This window comes from Notothenia coriiceps, unplaced genomic scaffold (assembly GCF_000735185.1).
Source record: "Notothenia coriiceps isolate Sejong01 unplaced genomic scaffold, NC01 NC01_scaffold00036363, whole genome shotgun sequence".
In the NCBI taxonomy this organism is placed as follows: Eukaryota; Metazoa; Chordata; class Actinopteri; order Perciformes; family Nototheniidae; genus Notothenia; species Notothenia coriiceps.
Window position 1 is genome coordinate 33,334 of NW_011369064.1, and position 23,125 is coordinate 56,458.

At 39.9% G+C, this 23,125-nt stretch overlaps 2 protein-coding genes across 3 annotated transcripts in view; one reads left to right on the forward strand and one right to left on the reverse strand.

Annotated features, from left to right (window-relative positions):
• iqgap2 (IQ motif containing GTPase activating protein 2) overlaps nucleotides 1-23,125 on the forward strand; it is a 37,863-nt gene that overhangs the window by 9,158 nt on the left and 5,580 nt on the right. The window contains exons 3-30 of one of the 2 annotated variants that reach the window (XM_010792157.1): nucleotides 1,036-1,192; nucleotides 1,642-1,719; nucleotides 3,032-3,108; nucleotides 5,179-5,246; nucleotides 5,938-6,051; nucleotides 6,142-6,320; nucleotides 7,138-7,225; nucleotides 7,493-7,656; nucleotides 8,277-8,364; nucleotides 8,626-8,789; nucleotides 8,932-9,092; nucleotides 10,037-10,161; nucleotides 11,294-11,457; nucleotides 14,519-14,545; nucleotides 14,859-14,949; nucleotides 16,698-16,865; nucleotides 16,999-17,141; nucleotides 17,524-17,694; nucleotides 17,946-18,029; nucleotides 18,268-18,339; nucleotides 18,424-18,493; nucleotides 18,786-18,994; nucleotides 19,130-19,282; nucleotides 19,399-19,562; nucleotides 20,204-20,428; nucleotides 21,168-21,308; nucleotides 22,304-22,388; nucleotides 22,544-22,776. In XM_010792157.1, coding sequence (XP_010790459.1) covers nucleotides 1,036-1,192; nucleotides 1,642-1,719; nucleotides 3,032-3,108; nucleotides 5,179-5,246; nucleotides 5,938-6,051; nucleotides 6,142-6,320; nucleotides 7,138-7,225; nucleotides 7,493-7,656; nucleotides 8,277-8,364; nucleotides 8,626-8,789; nucleotides 8,932-9,092; nucleotides 10,037-10,161; nucleotides 11,294-11,457; nucleotides 14,519-14,545; nucleotides 14,859-14,949; nucleotides 16,698-16,865; nucleotides 16,999-17,141; nucleotides 17,524-17,694; nucleotides 17,946-18,029; nucleotides 18,268-18,339; nucleotides 18,424-18,493; nucleotides 18,786-18,994; nucleotides 19,130-19,282; nucleotides 19,399-19,562; nucleotides 20,204-20,428; nucleotides 21,168-21,308; nucleotides 22,304-22,388; nucleotides 22,544-22,776 — 3,663 coding nt within the window. The remainder of the gene's footprint in view (nucleotides 1-1,035; nucleotides 1,193-1,641; nucleotides 1,720-3,031; nucleotides 3,109-5,178; nucleotides 5,247-5,937; nucleotides 6,052-6,141; nucleotides 6,321-7,137; nucleotides 7,226-7,492; nucleotides 7,657-8,276; nucleotides 8,365-8,625; nucleotides 8,790-8,931; nucleotides 9,093-10,036; nucleotides 10,162-11,293; nucleotides 11,458-14,518; nucleotides 14,546-14,858; nucleotides 14,950-16,697; nucleotides 16,866-16,998; nucleotides 17,142-17,523; nucleotides 17,695-17,945; nucleotides 18,030-18,267; nucleotides 18,340-18,423; nucleotides 18,494-18,785; nucleotides 18,995-19,129; nucleotides 19,283-19,398; nucleotides 19,563-20,203; nucleotides 20,429-21,167; nucleotides 21,309-22,303; nucleotides 22,389-22,543; nucleotides 22,777-23,125) is intronic. The other variant, XM_010792158.1, reaches the window with a different exon arrangement.
• Nucleotides 11,577-14,126, reverse strand: f2rl2 (coagulation factor II (thrombin) receptor-like 2). The gene is made up of 2 exons (XM_010792156.1): nucleotides 13,543-14,126; nucleotides 11,577-13,065 (listed from the first exon to the last, which is right to left on the reverse strand). Exons 1-2 carry the CDS (start codon nucleotides 13,604-13,606, stop codon nucleotides 12,011-12,013), a joined length of 1,119 nt encoding a protein of 372 aa, XP_010790458.1. The 5' UTR covers nucleotides 13,607-14,126; the 3' UTR covers nucleotides 11,577-12,010.

A 23,125-nucleotide genomic window follows, 5' to 3' on the forward strand; every position in this document is an offset into this window, starting at 1 on the left:
ATCTAGCTGTGGGATGATAGTAAATGATGTTAGCATGAAATCAATTCCAGGCAGTAAGATAATGTATAACAGATTTTCCAACTTTGATGATTCACCCTGCTCACAAATCATTGACTTTGGAATACATTGCACTTTGGAATAGATTTTTCCTAACATGTCTGGGCTCTGAAGCAGCTCTTGTAATTATCAAGGGGAAATGACATCAGTCTGAAAGAAGGTCAACATTCTCCATTATTCGCTGAAAATGCTCTATTGAGTTTTTAGTCTCTAACTATTTCAAACACCTCTGTGATTGTCCCTGGTTGGGATCAAAACCTTTTCTCACAGAAATGAAACTCATGACCCTTCACCAGTGATCAATTTTGGCTTTGGACTAATTATATTAGTGTTAGACATCTTGCTTACTGATCACACCTTTATCCTCTCAACAAATAAACCTAACCTTTTCCTACAAGCTCATACTGTCGATCTGTCCACAGCACCTTCCTAAAGCATCCTGGGCTCAATGTGGGTGTATAAAATAACAACAACCCATCAGTTAAATGAATTTGCACTGGCACAATTCATAAATATTGTATATTTATATATTATACCAGTTAAAATGTATCTTTGTGTGTTCTTGGCCCTCTGTCGTCAGTCCTTGCCTGGATCTGAAGGGCAGCAGGTGTAGGAAAAGCCAATATTGACTGGCATGCAGGCATTCAGCCACCTCATAAATTGCACTGCAACCTGTAGCAGACCTCAGGTGGCGGAGTAAACATGACTAATGTTTGTTTACACTCTGATCGTAACCATGGGCCTGGTGATTAACTGGAAACATATCGAGTCACCTAGCAGAGTCGAGCTCTCACTGTACTTTCCTCATACTGTTGACAACATTTTCTCAAATGCTTTATTTATATTCACTTATGCTATTTGAGCAATCGTCTGAGATATTGTTCTTGGATTGTGTAACATTTCATATAGATTATCTAAATGTATAATAACTTTCTTGAAAGTGGTTTTGCTCAGTTTGTTTGTTGTGTATCCTCTCAGGTGGATGGAGGCCTGCCTGGAAGAGGACTTGCCCCCTACCACAGAGCTGGAGGAGAGGCTGAGGAACGGGGTCTACCTCGGCAAACTTGCCAACTTTTTCGCCCCAAAGATGGTGTCTGTGAAGAGGATCTACGACAGAGATCAGGCCCGCTATAAGGTGCATCTCCATTTATAGACATTTAACATCCTTACATATTTCCCTTTTTTTTTTTTTTAGGTATACCGTTTTTGCAATTTCATCCATTTACATCGTGAAAAAATACATATTTTCAGTTTTTCTGCACTTTGTAACAACATGTGAGTTAGCTTTTTAGCTTGACTTTGAGATGAATTGTATTGCTCTTTTACACATTATAACCCAACTTTATCAGACTGTTAGAGTGATACGTTTTGTAGTCAACATTAGACCTTCATGTATCTAACATGCTCAGTAGTTTAAGGCCTTTGATAATGGGCTCAACTTTTTATAATGAATATTATTTGTGCACGGCATAACCTTTTAATAACTTTTAAGGTTGCATCGATACCATTTTGATACATTTTGTTTTATTTCCACATAATTATACGGCCGCATTTATACGTCCGTTCTTGTGTTTTTGCCTGCAGAGCAACGGGCTCCACTTCAGGCACACGGACAACACTGTGCAGTGGCTCAGAGCCATGGAGTCAGTGGGTCTCCCAAAGGTAAGAGGCTGACACACACATCATTAATGTAGACCCCTGCTGTGCTCCATGTTTTGCAACCATGCACACACACACACACACACACACACACACACACACACACACACACACACACACACACACACACACACACACACACACACACACACACACACACACACACACACACACCCAGGCAACAGTCATTCAGTCATCACAAATTAGGAAACACTTTTTGTTCTCATTAAGTTCCCCTTTTGCAGATGAATTCAAGCTTTTATAAAACCCCCTCATTTTTTATTTTATATTCCCTAAGTCAAAAATATCACTTGATCATCAGAATCAAGGAACACTTTATTACGGACACATTTTTCATCATTTCCCTCATCAACACAAGAGCGTACTAATCAGTCATATATCATCATGACAGACAGTTTGTTTTAGGATGGGAGACTCAGCCAGTTCAAGTCATGCTTTGAAACACTATGGAATCGGGATGTCTAACTTTGTCATGTGTTTATTGGCTCAGGGCTATAACATAATAGCTCAAATTAGATCAAGTCTCATAAACCCTTTTATAACCAAGAAGTTGAAGCTCCGACTTAGACAAAAAAGAATCCATCGATCCAGTAGAATCCAAAACTAAGAAAAAGTCAAATCCCTCCTATAAAAGTTGCAGATTGCCTTCAACCTGCAAAAGTTATCCTACGACTTCAGTTCGACTGACTTAACATTGCATTCATAAACGTAAACAAAGCTGTAGAGCAAAGGGTAAACAAATATCTAATCAATTAGCATGGCACTTCTTTACATTGATAGTATTCCACATCACCTGTGGCAAAACGTTTTTCAACTATAAAAAGTGTGCTACACTCAAAGCACTGACAGAAATTGTAATGAGGGTGTGACCGTCACGCAGAGCAGTTACCTCATTACATCTTTTATGAGAGGACAAAAGACTTCACTGATGTCGTGTATCCAGGGAAGAGAAATGAGGTTATGTTGATACTCACTTGTACCTCCTGGGCAGAACAACAGCATCATGATCACCTCAAACATAATGCAGTCTGCTGCAAAGGCGCTGCAATAGATAATACAGTAGAACTTTTTAAACCTTATTATTTTAGAAACCAAGAAACTGACTGGTGTTGAACTAGTTTACTGGGGTAGTGAAAAGGATGTGCTTTGCAAAGGTAGTGTTTATTGCAGTATATATATTTTATATATCCACCAATGCAACTGCTCGTACTTTACAGAATGATGTCTTTCTTTTTGGCCGCAGCAGAATAAAGATTATAAATATTTATACATGTGTCGTGTTTTCTGCATTCAGATATTCTATCCTGAAACGACAGATGTGTACGATCGCAAAAACATGCCTAAGGTGGTGTACTGCATACACGCACTCAGGTAAGAATAACAAGAAAACCAAAACATAGTTATCATTTACCGTATGCACGATGTTTTTGTGACAGCAGCGTTGTTCACTCATCTGTAGTGTTTGATCGTACATTGGCAGTGTAGTGTCTTTTTTCCAAAGGGTCTCACACCCTAATGTTGCTTACGATCTGTTTGGTAGTTAATTAAAGTATGAATTAATGGGCAGATTAGATGTCATGTGGGTCTGCTTTGTCACTGACAGTAACTAATTGTCTCATTTGGATTTATTTACATTCATTTAATTGTTATGGCAGACGGTATCAAACACTTTAATTTGACAAGTTTGCGATATAAATGGTTATTTTGCTTTCCAAACAGCAGCTTATTTAAAGTACAGCTATGGAGGACAGTTCATACAGTGTGTAACATTTATGTTATTACTCAGTGGGGTTTAGGAAGATTAAACTTGTATATACATAAGGAACAAGAATAGTACTTTGTAAGTGATATGAAACAGAAACTGGAAAACTTTATTAGTGCTGGCATTATTATTAATAGCTAATTAAGCTATAATATAATAATAGCTATAATCATATAATAATTAAGGCAGAGAAAGTGTTGCTTGGTAAACACAGATATTCTTTTATGATTTATCTTATGTAGGTCAAGGCTATATTATACAGCACCTTGCATCCAGCTGCTCTGTGCCAAGTTCACATGCTCTCACTCCCCGTATTGCCTGTTTACTCAAACTCCTTAAATCACGAGATAATTAACAGTACAATGACCTTGAACAGTTTTAAACTCTGTTATTTGAGTTTGTTTTCAACACTTATGATTAGCATGACTGCACACTGCTTCTCTAAACCTCTATACGGTATGTAATCAGAGGCTTTCTGTTAAACTGAGTGTGGTGATTCATTGCTCTTAACTCTTTACTAGTTGGTTCACCACAAAAGGGGTGAAATCTGTGTCATGTTTTCAGGTTTGTGAAAAACGTTATTATACTGTAAAAACAAAAGGTTTGAGGTCTCACAGTAATGTCGTTGGTTTGACGCCCTCAGTGCTTCAGTTAAGATGACTTGGAATAAACTTAAGGGTCAATTATATCCATTTGATGGAGTCAGCTTAACGCAGCTTTAGGGAGTGCTTATGTGAGCTGCTCGGGTTGTTTTCTCTGTGGTAGTGTTTTGGTCAGGTCCTGAGAGACTTGGTTTCCTTCCCTCATTTTTCACACACGTGCACTTCCTTCCTGTCAATCCAGCTACAGTCCCACAAGGACCCAGTGAATACTCTGCTTCCCTGGGTACAAACACATGTATGCAGACATAGAGGCAAAGCAGCGGATTCCCCTGCACTCTTGAAAATTGAAAGGAAATGGACAAATAACATACAGAGTACATAACACTACAGTACAGTGCATAACAAGTGGTAGAGATTGAAGGCCTTTTTTTATTTTGAAAGTCATTTTATTTTTGAGAAAAGAAAACGAAGGGGATTCGCTGTTTGTAGAGAGCTAGGTGCTTCAAGCTAGTTAGCTGTTAGCTGTTATCTGTGTGGCTTTTAATCAGCCACCTCCATTAATCCAAGTCAGCTGTTACTGAGTTTTTATCTCCGACTGAATCAGCTGCCTGCGTTTTAAAAACATTTGTCTCAGCAGAGTTTAGACTGTCTAAAAGCCTCCTGTATTCCAAGGACAGAGTACATTTCATGTTTACACACTCACTGTGGCTAAAGGGCACATACGAGCTACAGCACCGCCTGCATCAGAGCTGTGCTGTCGCGCGACCTGCTTTAAATATCTATAATTCATTATCGCTTATCAGGTAACCGCGGGAAGATGAAAGTTTTATGAAGTTTCCAGCCACCTGCTTGTTGATTTCAGTGTTCAGTGCTTGTTGTAATGTGAGCAGACACTACCCCCCGGTGGTGGCAGAGGGACATTACAGGCCTTCAGAAGCAAAACCTTAAAGGGAAAGTGACCAGTCTACAGTTTCATGATATCAGACTGTAAAATACAAGAATGTTGCAAGCTTTTCAGTGCTTTATTAATTTATTTGTGTACGTTTACAGTCTTCTGAATAATGTGGTTTATTTCAGCTTGTACCTGTACAAACTTGGCATTGCACCGCAGATCCAGGACCTGCTGGGGAAAGTGGCCTTTACAGGTAACACCAATGGAAATCAGCTTCTCATTAAGCCAAGCGTAGCTCACAAGCTATGTCAAATATGCAAGAAAATGCACCTCGTAGTGCACATTAGTAGAAACATTTAAATTGTTAATTGTTTTCCAAGACAAAGGATAAATGTTGCCCGAGGGCTTTTTGAATTACTGATCCTGATTGTTCTTTGTATGTGAGTATTTGTCTTGTTGGATTATAATTAGAAAAACGATCATTATGCCCTCAAGCATGTAATGTCTTATGAGTAACATCTTGTCTGAGATTTATCTCTTTGAATTATCCACCATATCAGTTAATCAAAAATATCCCCTTCAGCCATTTACATTTCAACAAATAACACACACATGTATAAGCTACAAAGCTTTTGACATTGGCCTCAGGGTTTATGCACATTGGGTTTTCAATCACATCTGCAACAACAATCAACAAACTGTTTTTATTGTTCCCAATTCAACTTTAGGGAAACATGCATGGGGATAACCAGCTTGAGCATGCAGTTAGGGAGGACTTTTTGAGAACATCAGAAACAAATTAGATCTATATATTTGTGAGAAATTAACCAATTTTTATTTATGATTTAAGGGAAACGACCTCAATTGTATCTTGCAGTTTATTTTATTACTTTTGTATACGTTATTACACAACACTTGCTTATTGGTTTCTACCTGTCTTCTAGAGGAAGAGATTAGTAACATGAGGAGTGAGCTGGAGAAGTATGGCATTCAAATGCCAGCTTTCAGTAAGATCGGAGGAATCCTGGCCAATGAGCTCTCAGTGGACGAAGCTGCCTGTAAGTCCTCTGACGTTTCACTTAATCTCTGCCTTACTTTATGTTGTTTTTGTCCAAAACTAAACTCTGCACACACTCGGTTTTCCTCAGTGCACGCTGCTGTGATCGCCATCAACGATGCGGTCGAAAGAGGTCAGACGTCTGTGACAATGGGAGCTCTTAATAATCCTAACGCCATGCTGAAAAACATCCAGGAAGCTCTGGCTCAAGAATACCAGGACGCTCTGAGCCAGGCCAAGGCTCGGAAGCAGGATCAGTCCTCAGGGAGGGTGAGAAGCCTTCCAAACGCTTCAGTGACCTCTTTTGTTTCAGTGTCACCATTCATATCATTTATATTAAACTGCTGACTTTCCCTATATAAAAGCCTTTATTACAATAATTCTATAACAACGTTTGTTTAGTTCCTCTCTTGCTAGCCTTCTCACAACACTCAATCTCTCTCTATTTCACTTTTCTTTTAGGACTAATCCGATATTGAGTTGCAAAGATAATTAAAACAATAGTAACCTTAACATAAATTGCTAAAAACACCTCTCCACTAAAGCCAATGTATACAATCTCACATCAGTATTCAACCAAAGGTGGGACCAGAGTTACAAAGACTGGTCGATTCAGGTTGATAACCACAACCCTTCTCTGCCTTAAGCGTCTGTCTGAAAGTAGTGACACAGAAATGAAATAACAAAACATTGAGAACAAATCTGAGTAATGCAAAAAAAATGTGAACAGGACCCTTGCGCTGAGCTGATGTTTTGACTGCCCTGTGTAGTACTGACCGCTATAACAACTGAGGTCTGAAAGGGGTTGCCTCACTGAGTCACTGCAGAGGCCAGCACATTCCAGTGGCTGCAGAGTCAGCTGGACTTCACCAAACACAAACCCTCGGCACCGTCCGGCATCTCGCCTCCTATTCTCTTTACAAACCCTGGACAAGCATACGTCGTCCATTTCCTCTAATTGGCTAGAGTCCGATATGTCTAATATGTTACTTAATCAGTTTGAATGGGGAAACATGTATGTGACTAAAAAATGTGATGTGAAATTAAAAAATGGATATTAATGTTTACCCTTCTCTTCTTTAATTAGCGCTCATCCGTTGCTACTGAAGAAAGAGATGTTTATGAGGAGCTGGTGACTCACCTGGAAATCCAGGGCTCCATTGACTTTGTCAACAGTAAGGACTTTCTCTCCAATGTGATCCTCATATAGCTAATTTGACTAAAACACTGTCAAAAAAACATGACTGCTTTCCTTTATGTATGTAAAACTAAACCCTTTGTACCTTGTTGGTGCATCATAACACACGTGAACTCGACAGTATATACAGTAGAGGAGCCAAAGTTAAAGGAATGAAATTGCATAGAATCTGATTTTTGTTTGTAGCACTTCTTAAAGAAAACACATATCCCTAAATAGCGTCTGCGTGGTTTTCCCCCTCCAGTGCAGGCAGCGGTGAGGCAGGTGAATGAAGCGGTGTCGGCCCAGGACGAGGCCTCTCTGCTGGCTGCTTTCAGGCTGGACGCTCTGGCCCTACTCGGGGTTCAGCAGTCAAACTGCAGCTGGTACCTGGAGCACTTCACCACCTACTGCCAACATAAATCTAAGGTACTGAATCACAGCTTGTTTGCTTGGTTGTCCCCAGTTCATGTCCTTAAGAGTCAGAGCCCCTCTAGTCTTCTTTCCCAGTTGTTTGTTAAATCATGTATTTTCAGTTGGTAAGAGTACTGTGTACAATAAGTAAGGCAGGCTAGAGTAAAAGCAATATTTGAGGCTCCTGAGAGCCATAGTTAAAAAAAAACGATGTTAGCAACCTACTGTATACATGTCCTTGTAATAAGATTTTTAAACAGGTGTTTAGCATAGGAACAAATCATACACCTTTGCAGTATTTTCTTAGAAAAAAGTCCAGTTTTGTAAAGGTTCTGTCTGCTTTTTTGTTTGTCCAGCTGACTCAAAAAAATGTCTTTTACTTTTGAGTTCTGCTGTGAGGATAACATGTAGACACTGATTTCACTACCAGGCAGTGTATCTGAATGCAGAGTCCTTGAGGGGAACCGTAGTCATAGGTAGTGAAGACAGTGCATCAGAGAAAAACTAATCAGCCATTGCAATTTCAGTTGGTATGGAAACCACCTTGCCCTCCACAGCCCTTTTATTAAAACATGCTGAATCATCACTGGATGTTGGTCATTTCTCTGTAGTGTAAACTAATCTTTGTGTTGCAGGATGAAGGGAAGTCTGTGCTGGTGGACAGAGAGGAGATTCAGAGAGTCGTCACCTCTTGTAATGACTTTGCTGAGGCAGAGAAACGAAGTAAGCACGTTTTGTTACCCACCTTGTTTTTAACACATAACTACCGGTCAGTTGTGAAATCACATACTGTATGTACCCATTAGAAAACTTCTCAAAGAACAAATGCATAATCTGTCACATTGTCCAGTACGGCTCATTATACACCTTTTTTAATCTTTTTTCTAAAGTAATTTCATTATTATCTTTAGACAAAGAACATAGTGTAATGCTGACATGCCTTAGGGTATCTACATGACTTTCTGTGATCATTTTCTTTACCAGAACTCGAGGCGATTGCAGCGATCAACACAGCCATTCGTCTGGGCAATGCAGCGGAGACAGCGGAGGAGCTGACGAACCCTGAAGCACAGCTGCCCATCGTCTACCAAACGGCTGCCAACCTCTACCAGGCTGAGCTGTTCAGTTTGCAGCTGCAAGGCGCGCGGGTGAGACATCATGTTTCCACTCTTTAAAGTATGTTGACCCAAAGACCGTGCAGGTAAAGGGGAGGCCAGTCTACACACGTACCGTAGTTTCTGTGAATATCACTTCATGCTTGTGAGTCAGACTTTGTTTACGTGTTTTCAGTCTGGCCTGAGCCACGAGGAGCTGAGTGTGGCTGTGGAGATGCTGTCGGCGGTAGCGGTGCTGAATGAGGTGCTGGACACCAAAGACCCCCAGGCTGTGAGCGAGCAACTATCAGACTCTCCTCTGGGCTTCACCAACATGGACCAGGATAACCTCAACAGGTGAGATGGATGAGATAGCTGTCTTTGGTGCTGGTCGTTTTTTTTTTAATAATCACTGTTGTTTTTTTTCTATATTGTGGCACTCATTGATGCACACTCATGGTGGTACAGGATGATTTAAGAGCAGTGTTAATTTTGGCAGCTGTTTTTGATTTAGTCTTTAGACGAAAATGGTTATTGGTTTTAGTCACATTTTAGTCATTCCTATCCTTCATAGTTTTAGTCTAGTTTTAGTCGACGAAAACTCAAAACGTGTTAGTCTAGTTTTAGTCGACGAAAACTCAAAACGTGAGTTTAGTCTAGTTTTAGTCGACGAAAACTCAAAACGTTTTAGTCAACTTTTAGTCGATGAAAAATTACATTTTAGTCAAAATGCGTCTCTATACTCTCTGAACGCTCCGTCCCCGGCAGATCTCTGTGTCCGATGCAGCATGTATGTTAGGCCCCGCCCCCCGCACACAGAGAGACACAGGGAGATCGCTCTTCTGGAGTGAAGAGAGCGGAAATAATGATATTGCAAGTTAGAAACGTAAGATGCATTTTGACAGACAAGATGGACACTTGGGGGAAAATATGCTGAATTTTGAATGTCCGATAGTCCACCATTAACACCTTAGTCCCGTCTCGTCAACGAAAACTAAATATACATTTCGTCATAGTTTTCGTTATCAAGAATCTATTTTTAGCTCGTCATCCTCTCGTCTTAGTCATGTAAAAAAGGTCGTTGACGAACATTTTTCGTCATAGTTTTCGTTGACGAAATGAACACTGTCTAAGAGCAAAACATTTATTTGATTCAAAATAACAGGCATACTGTCTTCAGGTTGCATGTCACTGAACTCCACTGCAGGCATCGCTCTGATCAAGTTGCACTAACTGGGATTGGTTTATGAGTAAGGGTTCTTTAAATGTCATGAACCTTTGTTGAACTTCCTCTCCCTCAGGTATGCAGACACTCTTATCCAACTGCGAGGCGAGGCTCTTGCCAAAGGCCAAGAGTTTCTCACCTGGAATGATGTTCAGAAATGCATCGACACTGTCAACGTTCAGGTCCATGAAGAGCATGAGCGTAAGACACTTTCTGCTTAGGTTTTATGTAGAGATTTAACCCACAGGCCATACAGTATGACTGCAACTCCTTGTTGTTGTTTATTTGTTTTATGTTGTGTATATATACATTTATGTTGCATTGTTGGAGGAACCTGTGACCCAAGATGTTCATTGCACGACTACACTGTAGCTGTGTTTATGACAATAACACCTTTGAACCTTTTGAACCTTTGAGTAGCTTAAGATATAAAAGGACTTGTTCAGCCTGCAGTTGTTATTTTATGCAAGACAATTTTCTGATCATGTATTAACAGGGGGTCCGCGGGGTCTTAAAAAGTATTAAAAGTTGATAAATCAATTTAGCGAAAATGAAGGTTATTAAAAAGTATTAAACGTCATTTTCCAAGGTATTACATTTTGTAGCTTGTTTTCAATAAGTATATAAATGGTCCAAAGAGGTTGTATTCTACAGTCTGCCTGAATGTTGCATCTGGGCAACTGTGGCTGCGAGGGAGTGCGGTCGTCTTTCAACCAGAAGGTTGTGGGTTCAATCCCAGCCCATGCAGTCAACATGTTGATGTATCCTTGGGCAAGATACTTAACCCTGAGTTGCTCCTGATGGCCAACGGTGTGTGAACGTGTGTGAATGTTAGGTCCTAGAGTAAGGTACACTGCTCTGTATGAATGGGTGTGAATGGGTGAATGACATGTAGTATGTAAAAGCGCTTTGAGGGGTCTTAAAGACTGGATAAAGCGCTATATAAGTACAGACCATTTACCATTGTGTAGTGTGATTCTGTCGTTTATTTATGGCATCCCGTTGGATTTGACGTCATCTGAACAGGACATCGCACGCTCACTGCTTGATAGCGCCCGAAAGTCCGTTTACGCCGGTTGTTAAACAACATCGTTATGGGGAAATGCAAGTTTGCGTCCCAATGGTTGGAAGATAAGGAGGAAGGACAATCAATACTGTATATAGTCAATGTGAGGTAAAGTGTGTCGCCAAGGTAACCGGTTAAAACTCAAAGTGGAGATGAGGTCTTAAAATGTTTGGAAAGGGTCTTAAAAAAAGTCTTAAAAGGTTTTACATGTGACTTCAGGATTCCTGCATATACCCTGATTAATCAGTTGTTTCCTTCGACTTCCAGGTATCATAGCTATAGCTGAGGTCAATGAAGCTCTTAACTCCGGTGATCATCAGCAGACGCTTGCAGCCCTGCTCCTCCCTACAGCCAAGTTAACAGGAGTGAATCCAGCCACAGCCAAACACTACCACGATGTCCTACAACATACCAAACAACTCCTCTGCCAGGTAATGAGACTTGAAATTGAGTTAACATATAATGTTTTTATGTGAAAATTGTTTTCTTTTACACTATTTCCTGCCTCTCACGTCCTTAAAGTGCAACACAAAGAAACGAATGGCTGGATTAACCAGTGTAGTCACCGCATGTCACTTCATCTCAATGTAAAAACGACTTTTATTGAATTTTCACGGAACTTTCTCATCCCGTAATTTAAGACTGAAAATACAAGAGTCTCATTTTTTGAAAATAATTGGTTTTTATATACATTTAATGATGACCACAGCAAATTGTTATTCCAATGTTTCTGTCTCATCAAGCCAACAGTTTCCCAATGATAGTATGATTCAGAGTCTAAATCTTCCCTTCTTGATCCTTATATTTTAAAATCATCTTCACAAAGGATGTTGCTGTTTGTGTCGAACAGAGACTGCGTTATCACCCTGTTGAATCCACAGACTTCAGTATTTTACATTCCTGTTTGTCGGGCTTGAGCTTCCCTGCTGATTCTCAACAATGGTCCATTATGGAGAAGCTGTTTCTGTGCACAAACATCCAGTCTCACGTCATAGAAGTAGGCCTCTTTTGTATCCCGCGGAGAGAAACAAATTGCAGTTCTGAGGCAGCCATCTTGGAAAGGAGCATACACAGGAAGGGATCCAGACAGCTGTGGAAGCAGCAGAGACACACCGCTACTCTGTAATATCCATACAGTCTGTCGTCCCCACTGGTAAACAGACGGATGTAGTGGGCGATATGCAGGATGCCGCTTGGCAAGAAACACACGACAAAGATGATGAAAACCAGAGTGCTGACCCTGATAAACGGTTTCCAGTCGCAACAGGATTGTCCAAGATGGTATACCACTGCTACATGTGAATAGATACAAATCAGGAATGGCACTATGAAGCCCAGGCAAACCAGCATCATCCTGTATGGCACCAATGGGGAATGGGTTTTTTCGTCCAGGGGCAGGACATCATGGCAGGTGGTGATTCCCAGGTGGGTGAGCTGGTAGCTCTGCCTGACCAGGAGCTCAGGCACAATAGCCACACCGTACAGGAACCAGACCACCAAGCAGGACCACACTGCCAGCGTAGACTTAGCCAGCCTTCTGTACAGGAACGGCCTGACCACAGCCAGGTAGCGCTTTACACTGATGCATGCTATAGTTTGGGCTGAACTGTAAACATTGCCATAAAACAAGGCTGTGATAAGCCGGCAGGAGATTTCCCCAAATATCCAATTGTTCCCGTTGAAGTGGTAATGAACACGCAGCGCCAGGGAGAGCAGCAGCAGCAGGTCGGACAGAGCCAGGTTCAGGTAAAGAACTATGGTGGAGAAAGGCTTTGCTTTGAGTCTGAGGAAGGCCAGGATGTAGGCGTTGGAGGGGATGCCCACCAGCATGGCCAGGATGTATGATGAGGGGATGACCCTGGTGCTGAGGACCCCCGTGGTGTAGGCTGTCACTGCGTCCTCCGGGCTCACCTGCAGCCGGGGGCCTGAGCTGGGGTAGAGCAGCAGCAGCCTGGTGACATTCGGTTTGTGCAGCGCTGCCTTAAAGGTTTTCGGTATCGCAACACTGGTTTCATTCGATACATTCCTGGGTTTGTTTCCTAGAAATGGGTACACAAAAGACAACGTTTATCAATCAATCAACAACTTTATTAATCCTGCAAGGGGGAATTGGTTATGAGCAGCTTATGTCATGTACACAGGCAGGAACATACGGGAAGAAAGCACACATGGCTTTAAAGCAACTTCCATTTAGAATAAAAGTACATTTTAAATCCACATTAAAACAGGATGTGTATAGTTCATTCTGCTGTCTGGAGACTTTTTAGTTATATCTCTTGTTTTATGCAAAAAAACGGACATTTCTAAAATAATGTTATTACATATCTTTTAAACAATGTTTTAACTTCTGTATTGTATTTGCAGCTTTACTCAAATAGTTTTGTCACTTAGATTTGGGATCCCTTAACCAGTTAGAACATTAAAAACTACCGTGAAAAGTCTAAAGTACAAGTATTTAATTATGAGACACTTATCCTTTTGATAAACTCTCATAAATAGTATATTAATAAACGTACCTTCATGCTGAATGGTCTGCACTGCCAGCAAACAAACGAGTAGTCCTGTTACAAGATCTGCCATGTCACTCTGCAGTCTCTATCCCAGAGTTGAAACGTTGTCTTCAGCCCTCTTGGTGTTGCTTCTGTTCAGTAAGAGTTCTCCATCGGTGAAATTTGCTGTTTTGCATTTCTGTACTGAAAAGTAGAGCTGATAACGATCTGTGCTCAAGCCTCGCTTCCCGTGAGTGCACTGTATGTGGGGCGCTCTTCTGTTTGTACGCTGCAGTGAGCATGTTTCCTGTCCAGACTTGAACATGAATTCTCTGCTGCCTACGTCAGTCACTGCCCTCTGACTCACTGAGGAGGGAGGACCCCGCTTAATGGTTAATTCACAGCTGTGGTCCAGAACAAATCCCCCTGATTACCTTGGTGATGAGTATTTTGATGTGATTTTGCAGTCATTGAAGGGTGAATGTAGTGTCAGCTTTGTTAGGAAATTCACATTAGATGTTTTCCATTGCTAGTTTTCTAATATACCATGAAATTATACATTAGATAATTAATATAATATTGACTTTGCTTCAAGATGTTATTCAGTCATTTCAATGAAAGTTAACTCATCTTTTTGTTGTCCTGGTTTGCTTTGTCCTTTTTGTTGGGCTCACGACACAAGCGCATTCATCCTCTCTTTCAGCACATGATGCGTTGGTTTGGAAATGATTGGCCGGATGCAGATCTAAAAAGAAAGCTGCCTATACTGTGCTCAGTGTGTCTTAATGGGGACTTCCTTCCTGTGCTGAGAGATACACCCCGGCCCCTACCAGAATCTTCTAAAAGTAGCCTGAGAACAAGCACAGAAGTCAGGCTGAATAAACATGCTTTGTAGTTGTAATGACGTTCTCAGGCAGGGTCGGTTTTTTGTAGTTATGTTGGGACGAGGATATTTCTGAAGTGTAACTACAGTATTGTCAACACATGTTTTCCTTTTCCTCAGGCCTCCCCTCTGGACACAGGGGAAATGGTACTGTGTATTATTTGCCGTTGCTTTAATAGCACCAGCTTGTGTTTTGTTGGTTATCAGTGTTGCTTTGTAGTGCTACTGCTGTAGAGCAAAATCTCAACAATCCTAACTTGATGTTTTTGAATAATTCCATTTACTTTATTTCTAACATTGGATATCAAATGTTTTTGGCCTAATTAAACATATTTATAATTTGGTATCGGGTTAGTATTGTTTTTGCTTGCTATACATTATCATCATTTGTTTGTCTGATCAATCCATCCAAGAAAAAAAGAATAACGAGGAGTGACCTTGTGCTTCAATCTGATTGTAGAGCTCTGGAGATGAGTCTGCAGTGCTGTGGCTGGACCAAATCCAAGAGGCCATACACACAGCCAATCAGGATGAAGAGGAGGCTTTCACATGTATGTACCCAGAGTTTAAACTCACTCATCCATGTCTTAACTACCCAAACAAAAGTTTATTCAGACCCAACATGAGGAGGACATCGGGAACTAGATTCAGATCCTCACACAGCTCTGACACACTCATTAATGTTCTAAATGAATACGTAGCTCGTTTCAAATGTCTCTTGACCACATGCACTAACTACTAACTCATTTTCTTACTTACTTTTATGTTAATGTTGATCGTGTAGCAACAAAAGTCTTTCAGAAGTGCTCTTGCATATATCAGTTCAGCCTGATGGTCATCTAAACATGTTTGGCATTACTTTTGTCACATCATTTAATGTAAATTGGCCTCAAAGACTCTTTTCTTCTGCAAGAGTTTGTAATTATTTGTAATGCATAATCAATTTGTCAAAACTAATGGAAGATATATCTGCACACTTCTTCCATATCTATTCTTTACGAGACTGTAACACTGACAGAAAATAGTGGAATAGATACAATAAGCTGTGTTTCTTATACACTTAGGGGTATTTCTTTCTCTTTAGTTACATACATAGTAGGGATGTAACGATACCAAAAACTCACGGTACGATAATATCGCGATTTAAAAATAAAGAAAAAAATGTGAATTTATTTATTTAATAAAATAAAATGCTTTATTAAATAATAAATCTGATTTGTACAGCATTTTAGTAGGATAGTAGTATTTTAAAGTGTCAACAATATAATAATCAGACCCTGCAATAGAATAAATCAAGTTTCACTTTAGTTTTTCAAGTAACTCAACTCTCACTCACTCACTCACTCACTCACTCACTCACTCACTCACTCACTCACTCACTCACTCACTCACTCACTCAGCATCATCAAGGTTATCTTTTAGGAATATGAGCATGTCCACATTTCCAGGTAGAAGCTGGGATGTTTGGGCNCACTTAGGGGTATTTCTTTCTCTTTAGTTACATACATAGTAGGGATGTAACGATACCAAAAACTCACGGTACGATAATATCGCGATTTAAAAATAAAGAAAAAAAATGTGAATTTATTTATTTAATAAAATAAAATGCTTTATTAAATAATAAATCTGATTTGTACAGCATTTTAGTAGGATAGTAGTATTTTAAAGTGTCAACAATATAATAATCAGAGCATGCAATAGAATAAATCAAGTTTCACTTTAGTTTTTCAAGTAACTCAACTCTAACTCACTCACTCACTCACTCACTCACTCACTCACTCACTCACTCACTCACTCAGCATCATGAAGGTTATCTTTTAGGAATATGAGCATGTCCACATTTCCAGGTAGAAGCTGGGATGTTTGGGCGTTTACAATATCCCCTGCTGTGGAAAAAACTCTCTTGCTTGGTACTGATGTTGCTGACAGAGAGATATGCTTTGTCCATGGGTGACAGCAGTGGGTCAAACTGTGCATTGTCTCTCCACCACTTCAAAAACAAAACAGTTTTTGCCAAGAAGGTGATTTTTTTTTTTTAAATCGCGGTAGATTTTGTCAGTCTCACGACGGTATTGAGACATTTATTTACCGCGATATTCGATATATCGTTACATCCCTAATACATAGTGTAGCATAGATGTGCAGATACTGCCATCATTGTGGGCACAATATTTAGATTTGTGTTACATGTTGAGGATAACCCCTTACTCCCTACTGTAGTTGTACTAAGTGGTTATTGTGCTGTTTCATATTAAACTCAATGATTGCTCCCTTGTTGTGATCTTGTTCATGTTGCTAGTGGCTGGAGCAGTGGCTGACATCAACAGGACCGTGGCCGAGGGGGACGCTCAGAAAACACTGCAGGCTCTGCAGGTTCCCAGTGCCGGACTGAGAGCGGTGCTCCCTGAATGTGCCGAGACATACCAGGCAGAACTGGCGGAAAGACAAACAAACTGTGATGATAAAGGTAATTATACTTACTGCATGAGTAATACATGTTGGGAAGCTTAGTGTTCAGGAAACTGATGCCTGAACAGTGAGATTGTAGGTTTCAATATGACTGCACTGTGTCTAACTGAGCCCTTTCTGCTTTCCTCCAGGCAGCGCTGAGAGTGTGTGGGTTAAACATCGCATCAACGACAGATATGACTACTACTACAACCTGGAGACCGGACAGGGCACCTGGGAGGAGCCTGAAGGGTTTCAACACCATGGTGGCCAGCTCGGTAAAGAGGAAATCCAGGTACCCTCTGCTCTAATGCATAGTTTCACTTCATTGTGTATTCCTATGGGCTGTTAACATCCTGATATCACATCATGGTATATATCACCTTTTGTTTTAATGTTCATTTTCAGGATCCCTATTTGATCAGATAGTAATCCCACTATAGAAGCTTTTTAATGATTGTTTGTTTTTGCGAGAAGGGGTGGGATTAAATAAGTGTAAACTTCTTCCCACCCCTTTTGGGATGTGTAAATAATTTGTTTATATATCATTTAGAATCAGTAATATTTTTGTATATCAATTTGACACTATTTTTTTGTGTTATTGTTTTACACATTAAAAATAAATCGAATCAAATCAAATCCTTATCAACATAAACAAATCTGTATTTTCCCCTTAGGGTGTTGTCAGCTCTTTGACTGCAGAATATAACAGGGAACAGTTATGGATGGCCAATGAATCCATGGTGACCCAGCTGCAGGCGAGGGTCAGAGGTTACCTGGTCAGGAGAAAGCACGCCCGGAGAATGGAGTATCTACGGCAGCAAGAGCCACACGTCGTCAAGTTGCAGGTATTGTATAGCTCCACTGTGAATATCTGATCTCTTATGCAGCTGTGTGTTCCTGCAGGACTCATGAGTCATAATGGGGATGTCCATACAAACCTGTTTAGAAACAGTCTACTGAGTGTATACAAATATTCTTTCAGCAGCACCTTAAAAAAAGCAAATAAATGATCAACCACCAAAATTTAATTATCCAAGCTGTGGTAACACTGATACAAAACACAACTTGTTATACGTGTATGTTTCCTTTGTTGCAGGCCTGCTGGAAAGGTCACAAACAGAGGAAAATGTACAAAGACAGGATGAATTTGCTCCAGAAAAATGTCTGTTCCATTGTCAAGGTGATAAGTCTTTTCTTTTTCATAAATATTATTATTAAAAAGTATGCTTATTGAAAGACTAGACACCTCTATAGCTATGCACCCCTTCCCTGTAGATGAAAGCTTTATCTCCAGTCCCAAACTCAAATAACCATCGTAGCTGGGATTTGTAAACATTTATTAAATGAATCTGCATGTACCTAACATAAATAACGTTGCTGCGATACCGAAGACTTAACATAAAACATTTTTTTTATAGATCCAATCTGTTGTGAAAATGTGGAAAGCCAAACGTAAATACAATCAGAGGTTGCAGTTCTTCAAAGATCATGTAAGTAACCAAACGTCGCTCCACGGGGTCTTTTGTGTTTTTAGTTCCAGTGTTTTGAAGACTCCCTGTTCTCTGTGTGCTTAGGAAAAAGAGATTGTGAAAATCCAGGCTTTTCTAAAGGCCAACAAAGCCAGAGACGACTACAGAACCCTAAGTGAGTCAGAAAGGCCTTTTCATGAACATACATACTACATTGAAATACTATCGATCTTGTGATGATATTAGCTGGGAATGTGTTTTTGAGCTATGTCCATATTTTACATTGATTTAAAGTGCTTTTCTGGTTTTAAATTATAGTTCCCTATTTTTCTTACATTTATGTTTTTTCCTGTATTTCCTGGCTCATCATATTTCATAACTGATGGGGACATTTCAAACAATGAGATTACATTGTGTGTGTGTGAATGTTGAAAAGACCGCTGACTTTCTTGTGTGCCTAATCCTAGCTGGGGCCAAGGACCCTCCTCTGTCCGTGGTGCGTAAGTTTGTCCACTTGCTGGAGCAGAGCGCCCTGGACCTTCAGGAAGAGCAGGAAGTGACGCGGCTCAGAGAAGAGGTGGTCACCAATATTCGCTCCAATCAGCAAATGGAGAAAGACTTGAACTTGATGGACATAAAGATTGGACTGCTGGTGAAGAACAGGATCACTCTGCAGGTTCGCTAGCTTTGATTTCATGTGTACAAGAAATGCAACTGTGATATTTACATTGAGGGCTCACATTCCTATAAGAATGTCTTGTTCTGTTCAGTTCGACTATTTAACCTTTTTTTTTTTTTTTTTTTTTAAAAGGATGTTGTGTCCCATAATAAGAAAATGAAGAATAAGAAAAATAAAGCGAGTAAGGACGACTTGACTACAGGAGACAGACAAGGTATCAAGGGACTAAACAAAGGCAAAAGAAAGAAACTGGAAGCCTACCAACATCTCTTTTACCTGCTGCAGGTGATACAATATGATGTCTTTAACTACAGCTTGCATCTGCTGAACTTCGGTCGAATGAAAGGTCCAAGTTCAGTTGCAGACACTTAATGTTAATCTTTTTGTTCCCTCCCCTTTAGACCAATCCACACTACCTGGCCAAGCTGATCTTTCAGATGCCCCAAAACAAGTCGACCAAGTTTATGGACACGGTGGTCTTCACCTTGTACAACTACGCCTCCAACCAGAGAGAAGAATACCTACTGCTCAAACTCTTCAAGACGGCTCTGGAGGAGGAAATCAAGTGAGTACTGCAGCCTTAATCAATACTTTGCCATAATCTCAAGCCATTATTGCACACAGGGTTCTTACGTTCATGACAAACCTGGAAAAGTCATGGAAAACAATATTTTTTCCAAATTTTTGGAAAAGTCATGGAAATCTTACTAAAGTTGCATCAAATATAATTTATATTTGATCTACGGTAATCGCCGAAATAGTAATACTATAATGATAATAAATACTGTATCGTATAGTTATGAAACGTAAAATGGCATTTACATGTTGAGGTGTTTTGCTGGTGATAGATGTTAGTTGCTTTAGCGTGTAGAAGCTAGTAAGCCTACTATTTGATTTGTTTTAGATAGGCACAACATGTTTCATATGCAGACCTTATTTTCCTGTTCCATGTTAAAATAAACCATTTTCAGTGGTACCGCTGAGAAAGAGTAATGTTTTTGGTCATGGAAAATGAGGTAAAGGTCATTGAAAATCATTGGTTAAAAAGTGTATGAACCCTGTGTACAGTAATGGTATTGTTTTTCAAAGGTAGTACAAATGCAAAAGTGCCTAAACAATCCTTACAATAGTTGGAAATTCCAAAAGCACTTTTTTTTGTTGTTTTTTGGCAAATCGTACTGATCAGCTGTTCTCAATGCGTCTCAGTTCTAAGGTGGACCAGATCCAGGACATAGTGACGGGAAACCCAACAGTCATCAAGATGGTGGTGAGCTTCAACAGAGGCGCACGCGGCCACAACACACTGAGGCAGCTGCTGGCTCCCGTGGTCAAAGACATCATCGACGACAAGAGTTTAGGCATCAACACCAACCCAGTGGACGTGTACAAAGCCTGGGTCAACCAGCTGGAGACGGCCACCGGAGAGGCCAGGTAGTGAAGAGGCATTAGAGGGGTTGTCTGTTGGAATGATTACAGCTTTAATACATATGGTTGTTTGATGTATATAATGTGCTCAGTGGACAGTTATGTTGAATTTTGCTGCATAACTACATTCAGGACTGTTCTTGTTGAGCCTGAGTGTAGTTATGCATGTTATATCCCAAAGAAAGGAGTTAGGGTATACTACAATTGAATATGTGTGTGATATTAACATACATATATTAATATCATATTAATAAAAAACACCTCTCAAATAATTTCTGTTACTTTCTATTGTGTTCACTTTTGTAGAGTTATGGTTACAGCCTTCCTATACCTCTCTACACTCATATTCTCAGGGAAATTAATTTGCCAAAAGAAGAGACAAAACAGACAATAGTTCAAGTGAATGAGACTGATTGCATCATGATTTTTTTTTTTCCTTTTAAGTTTGCTAAAGTTATCTTGAAAATATCTTGATTGTGAATTTATTTTGGAGACTATTATAATGTTGTGAAAATCTGATATTGTGACATCCCTACTCGCTTGCTAATGTCAAACAAAACAATTATTGAGGTCATTTGTTTTAACCATACTGATACCAGGTCAGGAAATGAATGTCCTATCCTCACAGTTGATGTTATCTTTTAGAAAATGATTATACATGATGATACAGTGATTCATACACTGTGAAAACAATAGTATGCATGAGTGATTCTTAAACTTGCTGACTGTTGTTTTTTTCTTTCAGCAAGCTCCCCTACGAAGTGACTCCCGAGCAGGCCATGTCCCATGAGGAGGTCCGCAGCAGGCTGGAGGCCTCCGGTCTGGCGCTACGCACGGCTACAGATAAGGTCTTGAACTCCATTGTGTCTTCACTGGATAATATCCCGTAAGTTTGAGGACCTGCTTCGTCTCAAAGTCCACTTATCATCTGTTTCCTCTGTGACAGTACTGCTCGTCAATGCCTGCATGTTGGTCAGCATGATTTTGTTGACTCTTGTGGTTCATTACTCAAACCTCATTGTAAGAAAGACTAAAACAGGTGTTTTTTTTTTTTACATTTCTCTTTAAAACTCTTAATTAAGAGTTAATCCAAGACTTGATAGCATAGCTGTTCTTTCTGTTGTACAAACTAATACATAGTTACACAATGCACCCCATGACAGTGTAATCTGCTCTGAGACCATTCAGCCTCAGTGATGTTCTAACAGGAAATACCTCAGTCAAGGGCTGTGCTTTCTTGCTGTTGGATTTGTTTACATAAACATTCCAAATGTTTAGGTTGTGAAATGTATTAGAAGGACACAGAAAACCGATTTCTCTCTGTACATAATTGTTTACATTTATTCATTACCTTGCATTGTTATAATTTTGTAATATTTGCCTAGCATTTTTATCCTTTTTTACATATATTTTTTCGATTTTCCCAGAGTATTCATCTCTAGTTTGCTACAATATTATTCAAGCAGTGTGACCAAAGCACGTCTACGAAGGATATGATTATGCTTAGGCACGTCATTTTCGGCTCATTCTGGTTGTTAGGGTATTTGATCCATGTGAGGAAATGGTCATTACTAGATCATCTATGGAGCAGTGATTATTAGTTCATTTTTTAAAACTCAAACACATAAGTTCTTCAACGGAAATATGACTAAACAACACAATTCATAATCTGTATATACCACGTGAAGGTGATATTATATATGTATCTGGACATATACAGAGCTGAGGAAATCCTTCAATATTTGTGACCTAAGTGTCATTGTTCCACTTGGGTCCTCCATTTTCTTTGTCATGATCTCACCATATCATTTATCCTACAGTACGTTGGTGCATGTGGTTTTGTGTTTGATGTCCCATCAATGCTTTCTGTTTTGCATGTAGTTATGGCATGAGATACATAGCAAAGGTTCTGAAGAACAGCCTCCATGAAAGGTTTCCCGATGCCTCAGAGGATGAGCTGCTGAAGGTAGAAGCCCTTGAATGTGTACATATATATTTCTGTAATTCTTATGTTATGATTCTTCTCACAGTTCTCTCTGCATACGTTTCATTGCGAGCATGCCGAGGTCAGATAAACATTACAAACTATTTTAATGATGCATTATTTTCTTGTGGTGACAGATTATAGGGAACCTGCTGTACTACCGCTACATGAACCCAGCCATCGTGGCCCCCGACGGTTTCGACATCATCGACATGTCGGCAGGAGGGCAGCTTCACGTGGACCAGCGGCGCAACCTGGGATCTGTGGCCAAGATGCTGCAGCACTCTGCTGCTAATAAGCTGTTTGAGGGAGAGAACGCACATATGACCCCAATGAACAACTACATATCCCAGACATATGAGAAGTTTAGGTAAGCAAAATCAATTAAAATAGTTGGGAACATGTAGCTGTGTAGTGGTACATATGTTCTGAAGAAGTCTTTGAAATGCCTTTTTAAAATATTTGTATCTCAGGGCAATATTGAGCCAAGTCTTGCATTAATAATATACAGCCTGCCATTTGTTGAAAAAACAACATGAGTAGACAAAATCACAAGAGAATTCCAACACTAAAAAATAAACTACATGAACATGTTTAACTCGTAAGCTCAGGGACAGTTCAAGTTGACTTTGTGAAAGTAGAGATAGTTAAAACAAGAAGCTATAATCTGCTGAACCAGCTATCGTGAGACCTTCAGACAGATTTGGACAAACTCACAA

Coding starts and splice junctions, on each gene's coding strand:
- f2rl2 (XM_010792156.1), bottom strand. CDS start 13,606: ATGGCAGATCTTGTAACAGGACTACTCGTTTGTTTGCTGGCAGTGCAG. Junction 13,066..13,542: donor GCAGACCATTCAGCATGAAG/GTACGTTTATTA, acceptor ACCCATTTCTAG/GAAACAAACCCAGGAATGTA.